The sequence below is a fragment of the Zonotrichia leucophrys genome, chromosome 6 (genome assembly GCF_028769735.1).
Source record: "Zonotrichia leucophrys gambelii isolate GWCS_2022_RI chromosome 6, RI_Zleu_2.0, whole genome shotgun sequence".
In the NCBI taxonomy this organism is placed as follows: Eukaryota; Metazoa; Chordata; class Aves; order Passeriformes; family Passerellidae; genus Zonotrichia; species Zonotrichia leucophrys.
In genome coordinates, this window is record NC_088176.1 from 13,701,047 (window position 1) to 13,722,002 (window position 20,956).

The window sequence follows — 20,956 nt, forward strand, 5'->3', positions numbered from 1 at the left end:
CCCCTCGCTGTGAGGGGCGGGGGGATCCCGGTGTGTGACCGGGGGGTCCGTGAGGGAGGACACGAAGGGAAGGACGAAGGCTCCCCCCTCCGCTCTGAGGAGGCTCTCGGCCTCCTGGGGTTTGCGGCCGTCGGAGCGGGAGTAGCGCTCTCCCCAGAGCCCCGTGTGTGGGTGAGGGTTCTCAGGGCTGCGGGGCTCCCGGGGGCAGCGCAGGGCTGAGGATTCCGTCCCCCCCGGCCGGGGCTGCTCTTCCCAGGGCTTGAGGGGGACTCAAGCGGAGGGACGAGTGCTCAGGGACCCACGCCCGGGGTGGCCGATGAGCGCCCCGGGTGTCTCAGGGCAGCTTGTTGGGGTTTCCACCTGGGAGGCCGTGGGGACGAGCAGAGGACGCCGCGGCTGTTCCGCATGGAGGAGCCTGCTGAAGGCTTGTGCTTTTTGGGACCTTGCCAGTCCCCAGCCCCGGGGCACGGGAAAGACACGGCGCTGTGGAGGTTGTGGGTGGGAGGGAAGGGGGCAGAGAGAGCCGGAGGGCAGGAAGGAAGGGGGTTCGCAGCAGCGCTTTGCACAGTTAGAGAGAGTGTGAGCTGCGATTGCTGTGCTTTGTGCAGCAGGGGATGGCAGAGGCTGCTGGACAGGAGGCTGGGAGCTGCTCTGGTCTGTGCTGCACCCTATATTGGAGAGATGTGACAGCATCCCGGGTGAGGCTGGGGGCCAGAGAGATGCCAGGGCAGAAGGAGCAGAGTGCCATATACGGATAGGGTCTCTCAGGGGGACACCCACCAAGAGGACCTCACCAGGGATCCTGGCCCAGCCCCACGCCGCTCTGCTCCTGCACACCAGCTGTAGGGACAGAGCCCAGTCTGCAGAGGCAAGCACTGTCCCTCTACTGCCCTGCCAAGATGCAGCCCCAGCCCCACGATGGGAGCGGCACCCTGGGCTGAGCAAACTGCCCCAGGGAGCCAAAGCCTTCTCTTCTCTCTGAAGGGCCAACTTCAGCCATCTGCTCCTGCCTGGTTGGGACACACATTCCTCTTTACTGAGTGGAGTGTCCTTTAAGCATCACATGGTTTTGGGGCTCTCCTTTTCATGCAGTGCCTATTAGCCCTGAGCAAACTGCCCACCCTGGGTGCTGCACAGGCTGAAACTGGATGGCCCTGAGCAGCATCTGGCTGTGCCTGGCCAGGGAGTGGTCACAACACAGAGAAGGAAGGGAGGGGAGCCAGGGATGTAGAATGCGCATATTCCTTTCTGGCTTGTTGTTTGTTTTTCTTGTAAACCAGCAGGAATGCCTGGTGTTGCCCTGTGCCAGGAGTGCATCCCTGCTGGGGATTGTACTGGGGGAGGGAGATAACTGCAGGTGGGACTCTCTATGGTGACACTCCAGGGACCCTATCTGCAAGGAATATGGTTCCACTTTACAGGATGCACACCAGGCCAGGCGATCTCTGTCAGAGATCAGCCTTGTTGTGCCGCAGGGTCCTGGCACACGCAGGGACAGAGGGATTAGACAGGTCAGTGCATGCCCTGGATGTGCCCAGGGGAGTGAACATGACAGCAAAGGAGGGTGTGGCGCAGGATAAGGAAAGCTGCAGGGCTCCAAGGGGAACGTTGCTCCACATCCCTGTCAGCAGCTCTCTGGGTGCCAGGTTATAGACAGCTTCTCCTCAGGCCAGTGGACAGAAACGTTGACATTTGAAAAGTGACTTGTTCCTTGACCACACCTGAGCTGCAGAGAACCTGGAACACTTGCCTAGCTTCCTCTGCAGTGCCAGAAGCAGGTGCTGGCCTGAGGAGCCTGTTACACCCAGCAAAATCCCCCACACCCCAGCAGTGTGCTCACATTCAGCCATTGCAACAGGTGGGCTCTGCAGCTCTCAGACATGGATCTGTAGCCCTGGAGAAGGACACAGCCACATGCCTGCTGCTCAGACAGCATTTTGGCCAGATGCAAGTGTTGGTGAGAAGTGCTATGGGCTCCTTGGACGAGGAGGTGGAGGGGAGCAGCTACCTGGACAGAGAGCCTGTTTGTGGCTAGGGAGGAGCAGCCCCTGTGAGGCAGGAAGTGACGAGTGATCACTTTTAAAGTCCCTTGTGGCAGGGGTGGAAAGAAGGAGAGCAGGATGAGGCTCCATGTGTCTGACATAGTTCAGTCCAATGACCAGGCACACAGGGCCGAGAAAAGCAGCTCTATCCCGTGGATCCCCAAGGGAATCTGGCTGGGCCAGGCCTCTGCTCCAGGGACTGATGTAGAGAAAGGGGAAATTGCTCCCCGCCAGGTAAATCGTGCACTTCAGGGCTCCAGTGACATGTCCACACTGCACCTGTGCTGCTGTAAGCACATCCCTGAACTCCATGAGATGATCCTACTGTCAGTCTGGAAGGCAGAAGAGCCATAGGAAGTGACAAAGAGTCCCCAAAGGGACTCTGGGCTTCCTGAACAGAGGGCACCAAGCAGGGCCAGGCCAAGCACCTGTGCACACCAGCATCCCTTGCCTTCCTGGGGAGCCAGGCTGGATAGCAACTGTGTCCAGTGAGCCCAGTTTGGCTCCCTCACATTTTCCAGGTGATCTTTTTTGTGCCAGCTTTGGAGAACAGCACAAGCCTAAGCACAAGCAGTGACTTGGGTATCCTGCCCTGTTGCCATGCCAGGAGGGTGCACGGAATCTCACGGTGCCCATCCCTCCTCTCATACCCGATAGCTTCTTTCATCCGCCCTGTGCCCACCACACTACGTCTCACCTCCACCAGCGCCACACGAGGTGGGGCTCAATGGAGCACCATGGCACAGGCACCTCAGGCAGAGGGAACGCTGCTCACAGCCAGGAGACAGCGAGCCCACAGCAGCTCTGCCGCTGACTTTCCGGGAAACGCGGGGACACGCGGGTCGACCACGCACACGTGTGCGCCAGAGCCGGCGGGGCGAGCCCGCGGCGCCGCGGGAAAATGCGCGCCTGCCCCGCCCCCAGGGGGCGCTTCCCGCCAGTCCCGCCCGCGCCGCCCCTCCCACCGCGCGTCGCGGGGCCGGGCCGACCCTCCTCGCCGCCGCCCGCCGCAACGATGGCGGCGAAGCCTGAGGGTCTGCCCGGTCCCAAGATGGCCGCCCGCGCTGCCGGGGCCGGGCGCCCCCTCAGGCTGCTACCCGCCTCTCGGCGCGCGGCCAGCGGCGAAAGGGTGCGCTCCCGGCGTGCCGCGCGCGGCGGGGCAGCGCGGGGTTGCCGGGAGCTGTAGTGCGGGGCGGGCGGCGGTCACGTGGCGCTCTCGGCAGTGGCCGGGCTGGGAGCAGAGGCGCCAAGATGGCGGCGCGGCGGGGCGGAGCGGTGCCCGCCGCCAACGGGGCCGGGACCGGTGGCGCTGCCGCCGCGGCCGCTCCGCGGGGCCTGGCGAGCGGCGGAGCCCTGCGCGAGCCGCCTTTCCGCGCCGGCAGCCCTCTGCAGGTAAGGGGCGGCGGGGCGCGGCGGGCCGCGCCGTGACACGTGGAGGCCGGGCGCGGCTCCCGCGGCCGCTGCACCACGTGTGCCGGAGCGGGCCCGCCGCACCGGCGGCGGGCGGGGGTCGCAGCACGGGCCGGCGGCGCCTCCACTGGTCCCGGAGTGGGGCGCCCTTTCTTTGGGTGGGGGAATGGGGTGCCCGCAGCTCTCCTGCCGGCGTGGGGCGTCGGCGCGGGGAGATTACGGGGTTAGAGGGACCGCAGCACGGCCACGGGACCCGGCGAGACGGGTGGTTTGGTGTCCCCTGCGGGAGATGACACCCCGGCCTTGGGTAGTGGGGGACAGGGGGATGCCGCTCGTGTCATTCCCCCGCGGTCCCTCCATCCCGGCGCCGCTCTCTTCCACCTGCGGCCGCGGGGAGCTGGGGCTGGCGCGGTTTGGGACACCCGCCGGTTTCGGTGGCAGGAGCTCTGTTTGCACAACGTGGCCCTGGCCGGGAGAGGTTCCCCCAGCCGTACCGAGAGCTGATCCACGGGAAGCGGGGCTTTATCCCCAGCAAGAGGTTCCCGCGCCGGGGCAGGTGTGGGGCGCGGCGCTGCCGCTGTCACCAGCCCCGGTGGGCGCCTGCCGGGGCCGCGCTGGGTGCGGGTGCCCTGCTGTCTGACGGGGGCGCGGGGATGCAGCACCCCGGGAGGGGACGCGGGGGCACCTGCGTTGTGCTTTTGCCGGGATTTTTTTGGAAAGCCCTAGGCTTCTGCCTCCGTCGGGGTTCTCCTGCGTGGCTGAGGGGCTGCGGGGGAGACACCCTATCCCGACCCCGGGCTGGAGGACGCCAAGCCCGCCTCGCCCCTCCCCGACGCGAGCAGAGTGGGCTGCGTGTGGGGGAAGAGAGGTGTGTTCCCTCCTGATGCTTTCCGAAAGCAGCGGAGGAATGCAGGGAGCATCCTCTGGCTGTGCTGCGCTGGCCGGGCGGATCCCCCCGGCTCCCGGGCTTACCCCGCGCCCTTGCCGGCAGCTCCGGCGCTGTAGGAGTAGCCTTGGCAGCCAGCCGGGGACCATGGCCGCCCTGTGCTCGGGGCGTAGCCGCAGCACGCCGGGCACACGTGTCAGCAGCGGCCTGCGGGGGCCTCCGTTGTCCCTTCCGGGGAGCAGAGCAGCGAGCGCAGTGTACCCTGCGCCGGGTGGGTGCTGGAGGAGCTGGTGGCCTTGCTTAGACTGTATCCATTGCAAGCAGTCAGCTCCAGTCCCGGCACCCGCTCTGGGGTGTGGGCATCCTCCCTTCTCCCCGGCAGTGCTGGTTGCTTGGGCACAGCGTGGCCAGAGCCGAAGCCTGTCCTTGAACATTCCCGTGACCCTCTTTCCCTGCAGCGCTGCTTAAAGCAAGTACAGGGAGCTGTGAAGGAAGGCACGGCGGGTTCCCCCCTTCCCTCCGGGCTAGGAGTGACAGGGGTCTCTGGCAGGGAGGAGCGCGGGCAGGGACGCTGGAGCAGGCTGGGCTGGTTCGTACCCCCGCCCCGACGCTCAAGCGATGCTCGAGTGATGAGGGCTGCAGGAGGTGCCCGTCCCCAGGTGGATCAAAGGGAATCCTGGGGGAACGCAGCCCAGGCCGGTGACTCACGGCTGTGAGACTCCTTGTTGCAAGGCGCTGAGTCAAGGGACTCGAGGAAGGCATGGGAGATTGCCGCCCTCCCTCCCGGGCTGCGGGCAGGAGCCACAGGAAGAGGCCATTTGAGTGGGAGGGTTTTACTTCCCTCCCTCCTAATGTCCAGCGCTGATCACAGCTGGAAACCTTTTATTACATGTTTTCTTTGGGGAGAGCCGCCCTGTGGCCAGATGAGCAGGGCTGTGCAGCCCGGGTGTCCTTCGAACCCTTGGCCGTCTACAGGCAGGGTTCAGATGGTCCCTGCGTCCCTGATGCTCCCTCCTGCTGGCTCCTTCGGTGGCCCGGGTACCTCTGCCTGCCGGTCACCGCTGACTCAGGGTTGCACTCGGGGCTGGGCGTGTGAGCCTGGATGTCCTCCCAGTATGTGCGTGAGGATTGGTCGGGAATCGCAGCCAGGCTGCGCCTAGAGGGCCGCCAGCAGGCTCTGCGCTGCGCTCTGACCGGCAGCCAGCGCCGACGAGGGAGGGGACTGGGGATGCTGAGCAGGAAAACTGCTCTAGAACTGCTCCATAGCCTGATCTGCATGGTGGGGTGGAGGGGTGCCCTGGTGTCACTGGTGGGCTCCACTTCCAGGCAGAGGGCCCTGGAACAGGCTGGTCTGGGCTGGCAGCCTGTCTGCTGAGCCCCAAACTGCTGTAGGCTCCTGGTCCTTAGGGCTTTCATGTCACAGACTGGGGGAATTTGGGATGGGTAGCTTCGGGGCATTGCTGTGGGTGTCCTGGCTTTGATTCCCAGCCTGGTATTGGGGTGCCTGTGTTCTGGGGTTGCACGGGGCTCCTGGCTGTGCTGTGGCCAGTGGTACCTGTTTAGTCTTATCAGAGGAAGTCTCTGAAGAGCCCCAGGAACCAGGGGTTTGGGCACGTGGCTTTGGTGCTGTTGTATTTTAGAAACATCTATTTTGTGAAATGCCTGCTGTCTCTCTGGTGCAGTTTACTGCTTGCTAGAAGAGGATTTCAAAGTATTAGCAGCTTCTCTCGAGGGACAAGGTACAATTTGTTCTGCATGGGCACAGGCTCATGCAGGCTCCAGTACCTACATGAAACAGAGGTTAACTGCATCATATGTGCATCCCCCAAGGTTTGGCTGTATTATCACGGTGCTGTTGCTGCTCCAAGGGCAGGAAGATGGGTCACAGCCTGCTCCTGGCTAGCTTTGAGAGGGAGGTGTACTCTCCCAGGGCTCTGTCCTTGGTGCCCTTATCTTCCCAGCCTCCATTATCTCTCTGCCTAAGCCCATCTACAAACAGGAATTCGCATCCTGTCTTGTGCCGGTGGCACGCCTGTGCTGCTGCTCTGCTCTGTGTGTCCTGTGGCTCTGCTCAAGTGGGGGCTGCAGCCCTTTCCCTTGCCCAGCATCTGGCTTTTCCTGGCTGTCCTGCAGCATGGCTGTGTGACACCCTGGAGTGCAGTGCAAATACTTTTTTGAAGTTACCCGAGCATCCCTGGAGGTGGCTGGGGGACGGAAAGGATATGGGGCTGGGAATTTGGAGGAGGAAGAGTGACAAAGCTGGTTTGGTCCTGGATTGCAAGCACAGACCATGTCCTCTTGTAGCCTGCACAGAGGTACTGGGATATGGCTCCAGCAGTGGCAGCTGGCTGCACCCCTCTTGCTGACTCCTGCACTTTTGTTATGAGTTTCGTAATGGTTTTGGGCTTATCTGAAGCACCAACAGCCGGAATTGGAGGAGCGCGTGACAGTCCATGAGGTGGCTGGAATTGGCCTGTCCCCTCCCTGTCCTGCAGGACCATGTGTGGTGTTGGGTGGAGCCTGGTGTTTTATCCATTCATCTTTCCCAGTCATGCAGCTGCAGAGTGAATCAGGCAGAAATTTTCGGTGTGGAGGCATCCTGGGTAATTGGAAGGGTCTCGGGCTGAGCGCAGCACAGGCCTTTGTGCAGTGGACCCTCCTGAAAGCAAGGGGGAAGGTCCCCTATGCCACCTTCTGACCTGCAGCTTTGTCCCACCTGCTTCCCCTGCGTGGTCAGGGTGCTGGGGGTGGCCTGCCACAGTTTGCAGCACAGGCTGTTCAGAGCCCATGTGTACTGTGAGGAAATCAGTGCTGGTAGTGGGGCTGTGCAAAGTGTTTACCTGGCTCCCCGTGCTCCTCAACAGTGCTTTTCCCTTGAGGACGATGACCTGAACTTAACATCGTTGGATGCAGAAACCATCTTAGAGGCTGAAGAGATCCTGGGCACAATGCAGAACTATCTTGACTCCTCTGTGATCTCCATCATTGAGGATCTTTCTCTGAGCGAGGTGGGAGCTCACACACAGATGTGGGGTGTGGCGTGGGTGGGGGTAATGGCAGTGTCCTCAGTGTCCAGGTTTTAGGGCTGTGTCCCATCGCCCTCTGAGACCATCCCTACCCTTGCAGCAGAGCAAGGCCTGCCTGGATGCTCAGAACGAGCTGTCCCTGCTGACTGCCATCACAGAGATCCTGGACAGCACAGATGATGAGACCTTGTCCCCCTTTGACACCATCATGGATGCAGAGCTGCTGACCTCACCTCGTGAGCGGGAGAATACCTCGGTAAGTTGGGGGGCAGATGCAGCCTGACCCCATGTTCTGGTTTGACATTGGCACAAGGCCAAATGCCCACATGAAAATACACCTTCTCTGGTGTCTGCTGTGAGATTTTGACCAGGAATAAACAAAGCAGGCTCTCACTTGAAAAAGAAGAAAAGTTTATTAACTAAACTACAAAGACAATTGCTAAACTACACACAAAAGGAAAAAAAAAAAAAAAAACAAAAAAAACAAGGAAAATGAAAACCTCACAAAAACACTCTCCTCCTCCTCCTCCCCCCCAAATTCCCAATACAATACAATCCAAAATCAATTCTGGGTCCAGCACCACCCTTTAGAATGCTCAACTTCAGTTCCTCAAGAGGAGAGGGAGTCCTTCCATGTGTCGTGGTGGCCTTTTCCAGCCTTTTCCATCCTTGTTCCGGTGCTCTCACCACCAGACCAGAATCAGGGCTGCTTCCAGGGTTGTCCTTTTAAGGAGGCTGTGTCCAGTTCCAGAGAAGCTCAATCTCTCACCTCTGGGACATCTGTCCCCCCCATATTTTATATACCCCCTGGGGCCGAGGGGTACCCACACTGAATCTTCTTTGGCTCTTGGACATTTCTCCCCCTGGTCTCAGTCTCTGTATTCCAGGGAAACATAGCTCTGTCCATGGCTACACAAAGAGTCCAGCATAAAATGCCACTCCCTCTTCTCCGTCTTTCCAACATCTCTCACTCTCTCTCTCTGGTCCAGACCTTCATCACTCACTCATCTCTCTTCACTCTCTCTCTCTGGTCCAGACCTTCATCACTCACTCATCTCCTTCGTCCGCCTCCACTCTTATCTCTCGTCTAGGAAGGGTTAGTGTTCTGTGAAATTTTCATTGTCCAAAAAAAGGGTTAAAAACTCCTCCAAGCGGCTGGACTCCTGGCTGCACCCCCCCCCCCCACCATCTCCTCAGCTGGGCTGCCTGCTACCAGCACATGTTTACTGCTTTCAAGGTAACGGCACACAAACACCGGCTGCACTTTCTCTGTCTGTCTCCAAGGTGGGGGGGGGGGGGGGGAGAAGGAACAGGCTGCCCCATTGCCTCTCCCAGGCCGGGCCGCATGGCTTTTCCCCTCCCCCAGCCCAGCCAGCAACTGGGCCGGGGGAGAGACTCAACTCCTTCACCGCCGGAAATCCAAAAAGGAACTGCCAGGGGGAGAGCCCTGCTTTTACCCTGTGTTCTCGGAGGTGGATCCCATTTGCCCAGTGGTTAGGCCAGATGGCAATATTCAAAACTGACCACTCATTGGCCCCATCCACACAGCATCCCAGAAATCCTGTTTCCGGGTCAAACCATGACACCCCAGAGCCCATGGGGAGATGCTCTGGCAGGGCTCTGCTAGGTCCTAGCATGAGGGTGCCCTGAAGTAGTAGTAGTAGGACCCTGGTCCCCAGTACCCTGAGATGAACTCTCATGACAGTTCCAATGTGAGAGAAGTGCTTTGGAGGGCCATGCCTCCCCCCTGAGTCTTTATAAAGAGCCAGAGATGTGCCAGAGGCTTTGGGGAGCAGCATGTCCCCAGTGGGAGCTGTGTGCAGTGTGGGTGAAACATGGCTGTTTGCTCTTGGGCTTTGTGGGTTGAAGTGTGTGGGCATTGTGGGGCTGGGGGTGGCCTGTCCCCTCCAGCAGCGTAGACCTGCCACTGTCTCATCTTCTGTCCATCTTTCCAGTTTCAGAAGTTTCTCACCTTATCCCGCCCGTTGCTGGAGTGTGAGAGCCCTACCCTGGAGCAGCCTAAGGCTCTCAGGCCTCTCAGCAGCAGCAGCAGCAGCAGTGTCTCCGTGGCTGGGAAGGTGAGCAGCTGAGCAGGGCAAGCTGAAGCAGCAGTGTTGGGATGGTGCTGGGATAACTGCCTCTACTGCAGCCCCCAGCCTTCCCTCCTGGCACAGGCATCCTTTCCCTGAGACGATGCTTTTGCAAGGTACCAGTGGCAGTGGGAGTAGGGTCTGCCTCATGTGGTGGGTGCTAGGAACTGGGGATGCTCCCATAGGAGCATCAGATTTCCAGCTCTGTTGTGTTTTACTGGGCAGGTCAGATGTGTCCCAGCTTTTTGTCAGCCGTGGGGCTTTGCTGTAGAGTTGCAGCAGACCCAGTTGGCTGTCCTGGGGGAGTGCTGCTAAAAGCCCAGGTGCTGATGTTTACTGTGGTCCCCTTTCCCAGACTGACACAGATGTGGCCTGGGACCGTGCTACTCATGGCCTCGAGGACCCAGTGCTGCCAAAGAAGCAAGTCTGCAGTACCCCGAGAGTGGAGAGGAAGGTGGGCTGGCACCGAGCCCGAGAGCAGCCCCTGCCACAGCGCAGTGATGGGGAGGAAGAAGAGGAAGAGGCTGCCTTGAACCTGGAGATAGACAGAAGCGTGGAAGCTGTGAATTTCTGTGTGAGCGAGGCAGGGGTGGCGCTGGAGGAGCATGAAGACCCCTGCATCATCAACACAGGTGACGTATCCCTGAGCGAGCTGGTGAAGTCCATGCACCCCTACTGCCTGCCCACCTTCACTGTGTGCCTGGACCCTGACACGGAGCCTGTGGCCAAGGAGCTTCTGAGCAGCTCTGTCTTGCTGGAAATTGTGCCTGGAGAGGGAGAGAGTGTGGAGATCCCTGTGGTTCTGCAGCCCTTGACTCCCAACTCCCCTGACCTGGAGCCCCAACTCCTGGGAGTAGAGGAGACTACCGGGGAGTCAATCCCAGAAAATCGTGGGGAGCTGCCAGGAGCTCCAACCCAGGAAAATAGGTTGGAAGAGGAGAAGGAGGAAAAACTGCCTGGGAAGGAGCCTTCATGCAGTACTGCAGAGGCCACCTCCCCCCTGGAGACAGCAGCACCTGGAGCCTCAGGTCCCAGCAAGAGCTCCTGGCACAGCACAGAAGCCCCAGCAGGTGGAAAACGTGAATGCTCTGAGAAGGGACGGGGCCGTGAGAGATCAAGGAAGAGTCGGAAAAAGAAAGCAGCAGAGGACCAAAGCAAGCAGGCCCGGCCTGGCAGGGACTGTGTAGCCCACCGGCTCCATTCCGCTGGCTCTGGACAGCCCCATGCCCAGCCAGCCATCAGCAGGCAGCGGGCAGAGTGTCCCTCTGTTCAGGTCTCAGACTTCCTGGCACAGCAGCTGGAGAGAGCACGGAAGGAGGGGCAGATGGAGCTGCATGCTGAACGGGCACCTCGGCCCCGGGGCAGGCCTCAGAGCACATCAGCGGCTTTGCTGCCCAAGAAGGTGAAGCAGGAGCTGCAGAAGGAGCCGGCACCAGAAACCGTGAATGCGGCCCTGGAGAAGAACAAGACTCTGGTGTCTCTGGAGAAGACTGCACCAAGCGTGGAGGGGCAGCCAGCAGCTGAATGTCCCAGCCCGACAGACCAGGCTGAGGGCCAGGGAGATGCGCAGCCATCTGTTGGACAGAGCAGTGGGGTCTCGGAGGCTGCCTCTCAGCTCCCAGAGCAAGGTGCTGGGCTGGAGCCTGCCCAGAGGGTGCCAGCAGCAGAGCCAAGTGAGGGCCTGCCTAAGGAAGCCAAACCCAAGGCCTTGAGCCTGCGTGAGTACCGCATCCGCATGCTGCACCGTCAGCCCAGCGCGGGTGGCAGCCAGGAGGGCAAGAAGCAAGTGGCCAGCAAGTGGCCCAGTGTCCCCGAGCCTCCGACAGAGCTGGCAGAGATCCCCTGCCTGGTGTCACCCGTGCGCTCCGCCACCGAGGCGGACAGTGCTCAGAAGGGACCGGACAAACCCACCAGCCCTGCTGCTGTCCCTTCTCCTGCCAGCAAAGCTCCCGCTGCTCTGCCTTCAGCCCCAGCACCTGCCGCAGCTCCACCACCGCCATCAGCACCAATGCCTTTTGTCGCACCAAACGTGCCCCCAGCTGCTGGGGTGGCCCCCACTGGGATGCCGCCAGCCTCTGCCGGTGCTTATGCCCTTTACCCACCAGTGCCTTCCTGGCCCTGCTTCAGCCCGCAGCCCATGGGCTGCCATGGTTTGCCCCCACCACCCAGTGCCAGCTCCTCCAGTGCTTTTCACATGGTGCCTGGCCTCCCACCTCCGGCCATGGCCTGGCCCCCTCCACCTTTGCCACCCCCGCCTCCATTTGGCCCAGGTGGCCCCTATGCCCCAGTTGGGTGGGCACCACCATCCTACTGGCCTGGAATCCCCGTGCCGCCTCCGGTGCCTTCCCTTGCGTACAGGGACCCTGGAGCAGCAGTGCAGGCCACCACTGCCTTCCCAGCTGGCAGCCACCCTGGCACAGCCCCTCTGCATGGGCAGTCTCCTGCTGCCCCTATGCTCAGCTGCCCGGAGCCACCAGCCTTCCCTGCCCAGTCACCTGCTGCCCCGAGCAGCGAGATGGGGCCTGCAGGTGGCCCGGCCAGGCCGGCAGCTGGCAGGGTGTCAGATCCCAGGAGGCAGGCAAGGCTGGCAGGAGAGAGCTCCCTCCCCAAGGCCCCTCTGGCCCCAGCCCAGCCCCTGCCAGCCCCCTCAGCTGCCACTGCCCAGCCCAGCAGGGTCCCTCCTGCAGTGCCAGTCCCCCAGGCTGTCCTCACCCAGCCTCCGGAGGAGTCCCAAGCTGCTACTCCCCACCAGCTCCCAAAGGTCCCCCCAGCTGCCATCTGCTGCCCAGCAGAGGTGTTTCCTGCCCCTGTTGGGGAGTCCCCTGGCACCCAAGCCATGGAGAAGGCTGTAGAGCCAGGGAAGGAGGCAGCGGAGAAAGTCCCCTTGGAGTCCAAGGCAGCTGCCGGGCAGGAGGTGCCTGGCCAAAAATCCACCTCCCAGGCTGTGGCACCACCACGGAAAGCAGGTCGAGAGAGCAGCCTTCCCACCAAGGCACCCACTGTGCGGCCATGGAGGCACCAGCCACTCCTCAGCCCAGCCCAGCCCAGAGACAGCAGCAAGGACATTGTGCAAGCCTTCATCAGTGAGATTGGTGAGTGGGAGGGCTGCAGGATGCTGGGCTGAGTGTCAGCAGCCAGCAAGGCTGCAGTGCTGCCAGCAGCCTGGGTAGCAGGACCGGTTCCTGGCATTTCTGGGGGTGAGGGTGGCAAAGCCATGCCCACAGGCTTGCAGTCTCTTCCCAGTGCTCCGCTGGGATGTTGCCTGCAATGGATGGTCTGGGCTGGCTGTCCTGAAACTACTTCCTTCTGGGACTGCAGAGCTGGCTGCTCCTGTCCTTCTGGGAGACACAGAGCTGCTGCAGGCTCTGTCACTGCTTTTCCTCCCCAGTGCTTGTCCCACCATCCAGGAGGCTGATATGGGGGGAGAATGGGGTTGGGGTGCATCACTGTTGTGCTGGGGGAATTCTAGCTGATCTGACTTGCTGTGCTTTCTCCCTGGCTCAGGGATTGAAGCCACCGACCTGTCCAGCCTGCTGGAGCAGTTTGAGAAGTCTGAAGGTGCGGATCTGGCATGCCATCCCCTGCAGGGCTCCCTCTGTGCCACGCTGGCCTCCCTGGGCTGTCCATGCTCCCTGTGTCAGGGTGGTAGTGGGAGGGCTGTGATGCTGCTGCCTGTGGGCTCATGTTACCCTGCCCAGGTGTTTTGTCCTGCAGCTGTCTCTGCCTCCATCTCCTTGGCCTGTGGAAATATCTGGGGGTCCCCATGGCAACCAAAGGGGTGGTGAAGAGTCTGTGAAGGAAAAAGGATGTGCAGCTCCTATCTTGAGGAAGCTGGGTTTCAGGAGCTGTGCTCTTCCGAGCTGTTTCTGGGGTGCTTTGTTGACCCTGCCCTTCAGCCCTACTTGTTGCCCCTCTCACCTACCTGTTCTCTTTTCAGCCAAGAAGGAGGAAACTCCTGTACAGCCCCCTGAGGAAAGACAGCTGACAGGGAGCTCTGGGTGAGTATCAAAACCTTGGCAGCTGGTGCCCAGCAGAGCAAGGGCACAGGGCAGCTTTCACTCCTGGCAGGATTTGAAGTGTGGTGGTTCTGTGTCCATTGGCCCAGGAGGGGCTGAGCTTGTTGCTGGACTGGGACAGAGCTGGCACTTAGGGGGAAAAACTGGGACAAGCAGTGATGGGCATGACAAGGCTGTGCAAGTTTTATTCTAGCAACTCTCTTGGATCCTCTGTCCTCGTGGACTGGCCAGTGGGGCAGATTGAGTGGGTGCCCCAGGCTTGGGGAGTGGGGCTGGGCTTTGCTTGCTGTGTTTGACAAAGCTCTTTTCCCATTCTCAGACCTGAGACCCAGCAGGAAGCACCAACCCAGCAGGACAGGAAACCCACAGATGGGCTGCAGGCCTCTGAGCTGGCCAATGTGGCAGGTAAAGAATATGTGGGACAAGGGAGGGTAGTGTGCTATGGCATAGCAGGGCTGTTATGTGTCTGGGGGGACACCTTGGGGAGTGAGGGGGCCTGGGATGTGAGGGAGCCCCAGCTGGGTGGGTTGCCGCAAAGGGCTGCTCTTGTAAGCGTTCTGGTGCTCTCCCAGGCCTCACGCCCCCAGCGACACCTCCTCACCAGCTCTGGAAGCCTTTGCCTGCTGTCTCACTGCTGGCCAAGACCAAGTCACCTGGATCCATGCCCCAGGAAGGGCCCCAGAAGTCAACCAAGCTGATGAAAGCCAAGCCACTGCTCCCAAACAAGATCCAGGTGAAGAGCATGGTGCCAGCCCCTGCCAGCACAGCCCCCAGCCACGTCTGCTCGGGAGACCACGACTACTGCATCCTGGGTGCACCGCAGCCCGAGAGCAGCAACAGCCCTGGCACGCAGCCCCCTGCCGAGGGAGGCTCCCGCTGGAATGTCAAACACCACCGGGACATCACTATCAAACCCATCTCCTCCTTAACCAAACGGACGCTGGACCAACCTGAGCCCACCCCTCCAGCCCCTGACACCACCATGGGGCACAGCCCGGAGCCCCTGGGGATGGCCTGCCCAGCTCCCCTGGATTATCGGACTACCATCCCCAGCAAGGGCAGCACTGGGTGCAGCAGTCCCCCCACCTCAGTGCTCCTGTCTCCAGCTGCATCCCCCTGCCGGGAGCAGGAGGTGCGGACTGCCGGTGCCCAGCCCAGCCATGCTGCTGCCAAGAGGTCCCTGCGCTGCTACCGGAGACCCCAGGACTCACCCAGCCCCTCTGCCGACAGCTGGAGGGCTGGCCGGAGCCGTGCCAGCCGTTCTTTCAGCTCCAGTTCGGATGGAGCTAGCGAGTCCTCATCTTCATCTTCATCCTCGTCCTCCCGGTCCCGCTCACGGTCGCTCTCCCCACCTCCCAAGCGGTGGCGAAGGTAAGCAGTGCGTTGTTGCTCTTAGGGAGTGTCTTGGTTTGAAAAGACAGGTGTCTGGTAAGGAGGGCAGGAGCCTCTCTTGAAATGGAAAATGTAAACCCCCTCCCTCCAAATTATTATAATTTTGAAATTAAGGGGCTCTCAGGCAAAGATATGGGAATAGGAATAACAGTTCTTTACTAGGAAAATTAAAATAAAAATGCAGTAATACGAAAAAACACTGACAGAGTCAGAATACAACCTGATTAGATGGTGGCTGCTGTCCTGGGATGACAGATGTGGTTCTGTTGAAGCAGTGATCCTGTAGAAGGATGTAGTTTTCCTCTGAAGGTCCAGTGGTGGTGTAGATAGGCCTGGTCTTCCTCTGGGAATCCTGTGGAAAAAGGGTCCCCTGGGTTTCCAAATATCAGATTTTTCTTTGGGTAGGAATGCTTGGCTCCTCCCTCTGGGTGGAGCATCTCACAATGGGATGATGTAATTTTATGCAGCGAGTCAATGGCCCATTAACTGGAGATATTTCCCTGGATGGAGGATGGGTCATGGAGGAGATAAAGAACACTACTCCACCTGGTTTCAACAGGTGGTGATAGAATACCTGTAGTATTTCTGGTTACATCTTTCATTGCAACCTAAAACAGGCAGTTGTCCAGTGGCTGGTCTTTTGCAAGAGCCCAGACACATCTTTATGGTCCTGCTTAGATGGCTGAATTTGATGCTTTTGTCCTTGTGGCCCTTCTGAAGAGATGCTCACAGAGGGTGGGGGAGCTGCAGCAACACCCTGCCCATCCAGTTCTGGCTGAAGCCCTCATCCGGGCCCATATGCCTGCAAAGCCACCAGTGAGCCAGACTTCCTTACTCCTTCAGGAACACCCAAACCATGTTACAAGTCCTTGGCTGCATCTTTGCTTTTGGATGCTTTTTCTGGAGTATTACAGCAGGTGCTCATATTTGTGCTGTGGGGCTGTTGCAGCCCTTGGTATAGTAGTGAGAGGAGCCACAGTGGAGCTCTCCAGGGAGCTGCTGGAGGCAAGCAGAGAATAACCTGTCTGGCTTGGCTGCCTCAGGGGCTCCCTGTTCTCTTTATGCAGGTGGCTGTGTAGGAAAGTGGGACAACTTGCACTCTGTGGGATTCCTTTTGGAGTCCTTGTGCATCTGAGTGATGTGCAGCCTGTCCCAGCTGGGCTGGGAGGCACTGGAGGTAGTGAAGGGTTTCTCCTTCTGTCGTTCTCTTGGCGTTCAGCCAGTTCTGGAAACATCCCTGGGCATGAGGGGCCTGTCCAACCAAGACCCCTTCATTGATAGCCCAGTAAATGCAGAGGCTGGAGCTGGAAAGGCCAGGTATAAAAGTGCCATGTTTTGTGGTTGTGCAGCTTGGGGATTGTGAAGCAACACATCTGGCTTGGCTTTCCAGCAAATCAGCTGGCCTTGTGCTGGAAAATGTCCCCATGTACTGTGCCACCCTGACTTGCTGTCTTCCAGGAGAATGTGGCATAGGAATATGCGGCAGAGCCAGGCAGCATGCCCTGCTGGGGTTTGCCCATGGCAGGGACCATCTATGGCCAGCATGTCTGGAGAGGGACTGTGCTCCTGGCTGGAGGCAGCACAGCTTAATCCCAGCTGTGTTTTGGTCCTGCTGTCCTTAAGGTTTCTCGGGCCCTGCTGGAGAAGCTCTTGCAGTCTCTGTTCACATGGCTGTTGAGCACGAGGTGGATATAGTGTTGTCCTGTGCATGGTGTGGGGCTCAGCACAGAAGTCCCAGCCCTTTCTGAGTCCTCCCAGGCACAGCCCTGTGCTTCACAGTTCCCCCATGACTATTTCTTGTTCTTTGGAAGCTGTGCTTCCTGTGAGCCTGCTCCCTTTTCTCTGTGGCATTGGGAGCCAAATGGAGCAACACTTCTGTAGTGTTGCTGCCCTGGCAATCATGCTGGGGATGGGTCCTGTCTGAGTGGGATGCTGAATAGCATGGGGACAATGGATATCTTTTCCTGCTTTGGAGCCTTATGATGATGCTGGACAAAGGGAGGGCTCAGCTGTATCTCTCCTTCCCCCAGGTACCGCTCAAGATGTTCCCGCAGCTCCTCCTCTCGCTCCAGCTGTGGGTCATGTGGCAGGTCCCGGGACAGGTCCTCATCCTCATCATCAACATCCTCCTACTCATCTAGGTCCACATCCCGCAGCCAGTCCCGCTCCCCCTCGCCCCGTGGGAGGAGTAGCAGGTGGAGAAGGTGAGCGTGGCCATCCTGCAGGGGTGTGAACTCTCCCCAACCCATCTCCCAGCCTTCTGTGGAGGAGGGATGGACCCACTCCTTCAAGATCTCCCTTGTGTTTGGAATCACTCTTCTGACACCTCCATAGCTCATGTGTCTGGTTTCTGCCCTGACAGATACAGCTATGATGCACAGGACCACTACCAAAGGCAGAGGATCCTCCAGAAGGAACGTGCAATAGTGAGTGATGGAGGGCTGGGAATCTGGGACTGGAAATTTGGGGGTTCACAGCCCCCATGTCACTTCAGAAACAGAGGAGGTTTCTGCAGGGGGGTGAGCCTTGCCAACAGCATTGCTGGGAGGCCCTGGCCAAGGCACAGTGTGGTGGGAGGCCATGCAGGGAGGGTGTTCTGTGGGAGAGGTCCTGCTCACGGATGGGCCATCCCTGTCCGCAGGAGGAGCGGCGAGTTGTGTTTATCGGCAAGATCCCCAGCAGGATGACACGGTCAGAGCTGCGGCACCGCTTCTCTGTGTTTGGGGACATTGAGGAGTGTACCCTGCATTTCCGCTCCGAGGGGTAAGAGCTGTGGGAAGATGGGTCAGTCCCTTCTCAGGGATGACTCCTCTTGGCCCTTTTGCCATTACTCAAGGGGATGTTGCAGACCAAGGGGGGACAAACATAACTGTTGCTGCTGATCTCCTCCAATGTCAGGGATAACTATGGCTTTGTCACCTACCGGTATGCTGAAGAAGCCTTTGCTGCCATCGAGAGTGGGCACAAGCTGCGGCGCCCAGACGAGCAGCCCTTCGACCTGTGCTTTGGTGGCCGCAGGCAGTTCTGCAGGAGGAACTATGCTGACTTGGGTGAGTTGCACAACCTCCAAGTTGAAGGTTGCCCTCCCTGCGTCCTTCTCTTCTTTCCAGAGTCCCCATCCTTGGGATCAGTCAGGGTTGGCAGCAGAGCTGCATCCAGGAACTGTCCTGCCCTGAAGGATTGAATGGGGGCTCCCTGTCTCTCCAGCACTGTGTTGGAGGCCAGCCCAACTCTGGGTCTAGAGGCTGGCAGGTGAAAAAAGATAAGAAATTTGCCGTGGGAATGGCCAGAACTGTGCCATTGTTTCCATGAGCTCAAGACAGCCTCTCCCCATCTCTTCCAGATTCAAACCGTGAGGATTTTGACCCAGCTCCCGTCAAGAGCAAGTTTGACTCCCTGGACTTTGACACTCTGCTGCGGCAGGCACAGCGCAGCCTGCGGAGGTAGCGGCAGGCAAGGCGGAGCACCCGCCCCCACTTTTATACTCAAATACAAAAGGCAAAAAAAGAATGGAGAGAGAGATGAGATTTTTAATAAAATGAAAAAGGAAAAAAATTTGTTTTATAACCAATATTTAAGGAGGTTGGGTCATTGGCCTTCAACTGGAGCAGTCCAGGCACGTGGCAGCCCTGGGCTTGCCCCAGACATATAATAAATATGGATGCCCAAACAGCAGCACTGCCTTGTTTCCTCTTTTGCATGGGCTATTCCCAGGTGTGGGCTTAGGCTGTGCCCCCCTCAAGACCCCAGGGACTCTGCCTGTGTATGGCCCCATCAACTGTTGCACAGGTCATGGACTGGGCACAGGAGTGGGATGTCTGGGGAGAGGGGGGCAGGATTGAGGTCACCGAGTGTGTGACTGTCACCATGGCAGCCTGCAATGGCCTGGCACGGGGTGAATGCCTCTCTGAGGACCCCTCTGAGAGTCTCTTGGGCTCTGCTGGCTGCAGGACTTGGCACCCCGAGGCTCCCAGCAGTTTTGGGGCCACCTGCACCGCCCGTAATGGCCACGGGGGGGCAGTGCAAGATGCTCCACCGCCGCTCCCAGCAGCGGGCCGGGAACCGGCTCAGCCCTCGGCCGGAGCTCGGGCAGGGCTCTGCTCGCTCCGAGCCCACTGCCCTTCGAGCCTGCTTCTTGGTATCGCTCCGGCTCGCCCGAAAGAGAGGGGAGACATCTCATCTCTGGGTTTCCCCTGAGGGAGAGGTGTTTGTGTGACTGCAGAATTTACAGCTGTCTGCAGGGGCATGGTGCTTGGCAGGAGAGGATGGGCAGTGGCAGGGAGGGATGGATGGTGCCTGTCTGGGCCCTCTCAGTGCACTGCAGCTCATGGAGGAGAGGAGTGATCGCAGGCAGCCCCCAAGGGAGCAGGCTTGGGCCTGCTCTTGTGCTGGCAGTCAGAGAAAAGCTGTGCCTTGGACTGCTTCTGGGCTGGGACAAGCTTGGGGGTCCCTGGGAATGCTGAGATGGCATTCAGTACCCTGGCTTCAGGACTGGGACAGGCTTGGGGTGGGGTGCAGTGTTTGAGCCCTCTCTTGGCACACCCTGGGTTAGGAAAGTCTGCAGCTGCCCAGCTGGGCAGTGCAGAGCTGGGAGGTGTGGAGGGAAGTGATGGGCAGGGGATGGACCCCCATGCCAGGGTTTGTCATCGTATTTAGGGTAGGTAGGGGCTGGTTAAAGTCCCTTTAGATTCCTTACTTGGTGGAGGCAGCACCCACTCCAATAGTGTGAGATCAGGGAGGGGAATAAGGAATAAACCCAGGGTGGGGGGGTTCAGCCAAGTTGGTGCTGATATTGCCACTTGGATCATGTTCAAGGCTTTGAGCCCTTTGTGGCTGTGCCTGGGGGTACTGCAGCACTCTTATGGACTGGCACTGTGGCTGGAACCCTCCTCTTCCCTGGTGCTCTCCTAGGTGGGGCGAGGTGCTGCTGCTCCTGCCTGCACACTGGGGACTTGTGCTGCTGCACAAGAGCCCAGGGAGGCCTCTGCAGTACCCAGGGATGTGGGGTACAGTCAGGCTGCCTGCAGGTGGGCTCTGAGTGAGCTCCCACCCTGTTCTCTCCTCCTGGCCCTGGACTTTGCACAAGGGAGGGTCCAAGGAGGCAGCTGCAGGCAAGGGTGTGAGTGGGATAGAGGGAGGCAGGCAGGGGCTGTTAATCAGCAATGCAGTTCTTCCAGGGACATTGAAGGAGGGGGTGACAGCCAAGGCCCAGTGGGGTCTTGTGGGGAGGATGTGTGTCCCTTTCTGTGAGTTCATGCAAAGCCCTGCGGCTGCAGCAGACCTGCAGCCCCTTTCCTGCCCAGAGCTGCTGGGCTGATGGTGGTGCTGACCAGCATCTCCCTGGTCTCAGAGCTGCCACAGGAGTGGCAGATGTGGATCCAAGCGTTACAGGGAGACCATCTCTTAAATCAGCTTTGAAAACACTCTCCAGCTGTTGGGTGATTCAGACCTGAGGAAGCTCTTGTATGCCTTAGAGCTGGGCTTGTTTCTACAAATACTTTAGGCGATCTGAAAGTTTCTTTTCAGCCTTTCCTTGAAACTGTGGTGCATCTGAAGAGGCAGGCAGGAGCGGGTAGTGTTATAGGCAAAGTGGAGTTGGACACGGGGGATGTCTGCTGTCAGCATCCCTGGGAACCCCTGGGCATATGCTATTCCATGCATTTGGGCAGCCCTGTGAGCATGGCATCACCCCAAATATGTGTGCTGCTGACTGTTGCATGAACAAGGCTGTGTCCTTGTGTTCCTACAGCTGGGCTGCACATGGTCCCCTCTCCTCCCACAGCTCCTGTGGGTGACGAAAGGCAGGGGGTACGAAAGCATTTGTGTTGCCAAAAGAATTAACACACTGCTGTTGTGCCCTATAAATCTTCTGAGTGTTAGAGGCTGGCTTTATTCCCCTGTGTTACAGTTTAATGGTTTCCGTTAGCAATAACCTGTCCCTGTGTTCTTGGTTATTGATTTAAGGTTTGTTGTGGAGGGTGTGAGAGTTGCAGAAAGGTGTTTTCCTGCTGTCCAGCCAGTGGCAAAGGCACTGTTGCAAAGAGGAAGCAGAAGCATGGAAAGCAGTGCACAGCACCTCTGGAAGCAGGGGTGC

General features: G+C 59.3%; 1 protein-coding gene across 4 annotated transcripts; it reads left to right on the forward strand.

Moving 5' to 3' along the window:
• The first annotated feature begins 66 nt into the window (after positions 1–66).
• PPRC1 (PPARG related coactivator 1) lies at positions 67–18,537 on the forward strand. 4 transcript variants are annotated; one of them, XM_064717463.1, is made up of 14 exons: positions 67–171; positions 7,203–7,346; positions 7,465–7,620; positions 9,320–9,442; positions 9,810–12,546; positions 12,959–13,012; positions 13,392–13,452; positions 13,790–13,875; positions 14,043–14,841; positions 16,893–17,066; positions 17,225–17,288; positions 17,504–17,625; positions 17,761–17,912; positions 18,206–18,537. In XM_064717463.1, the coding sequence occupies exons 2-14, from the start codon at positions 7,287–7,289 to the stop codon at positions 18,307–18,309; spliced, it is 4,692 nt and encodes a 1,563-aa protein (XP_064573533.1). In that variant the 5' UTR covers positions 67–171; positions 7,203–7,286; the 3' UTR covers positions 18,310–18,537. The 4 variants fall into 4 exon arrangements, with proteins under 4 accessions (XP_064573533.1, XP_064573532.1, XP_064573534.1 ...); XM_064717462.1 differs by lacking the exon at positions 67–171 and adding an exon at positions 3,307–3,434; XM_064717464.1 differs by lacking the exon at positions 67–171 and adding an exon at positions 3,328–3,434 and having other exon boundaries at positions 7,218–7,346.
• Positions 18,538–20,956: the final 2,419 nt, after the last annotated feature.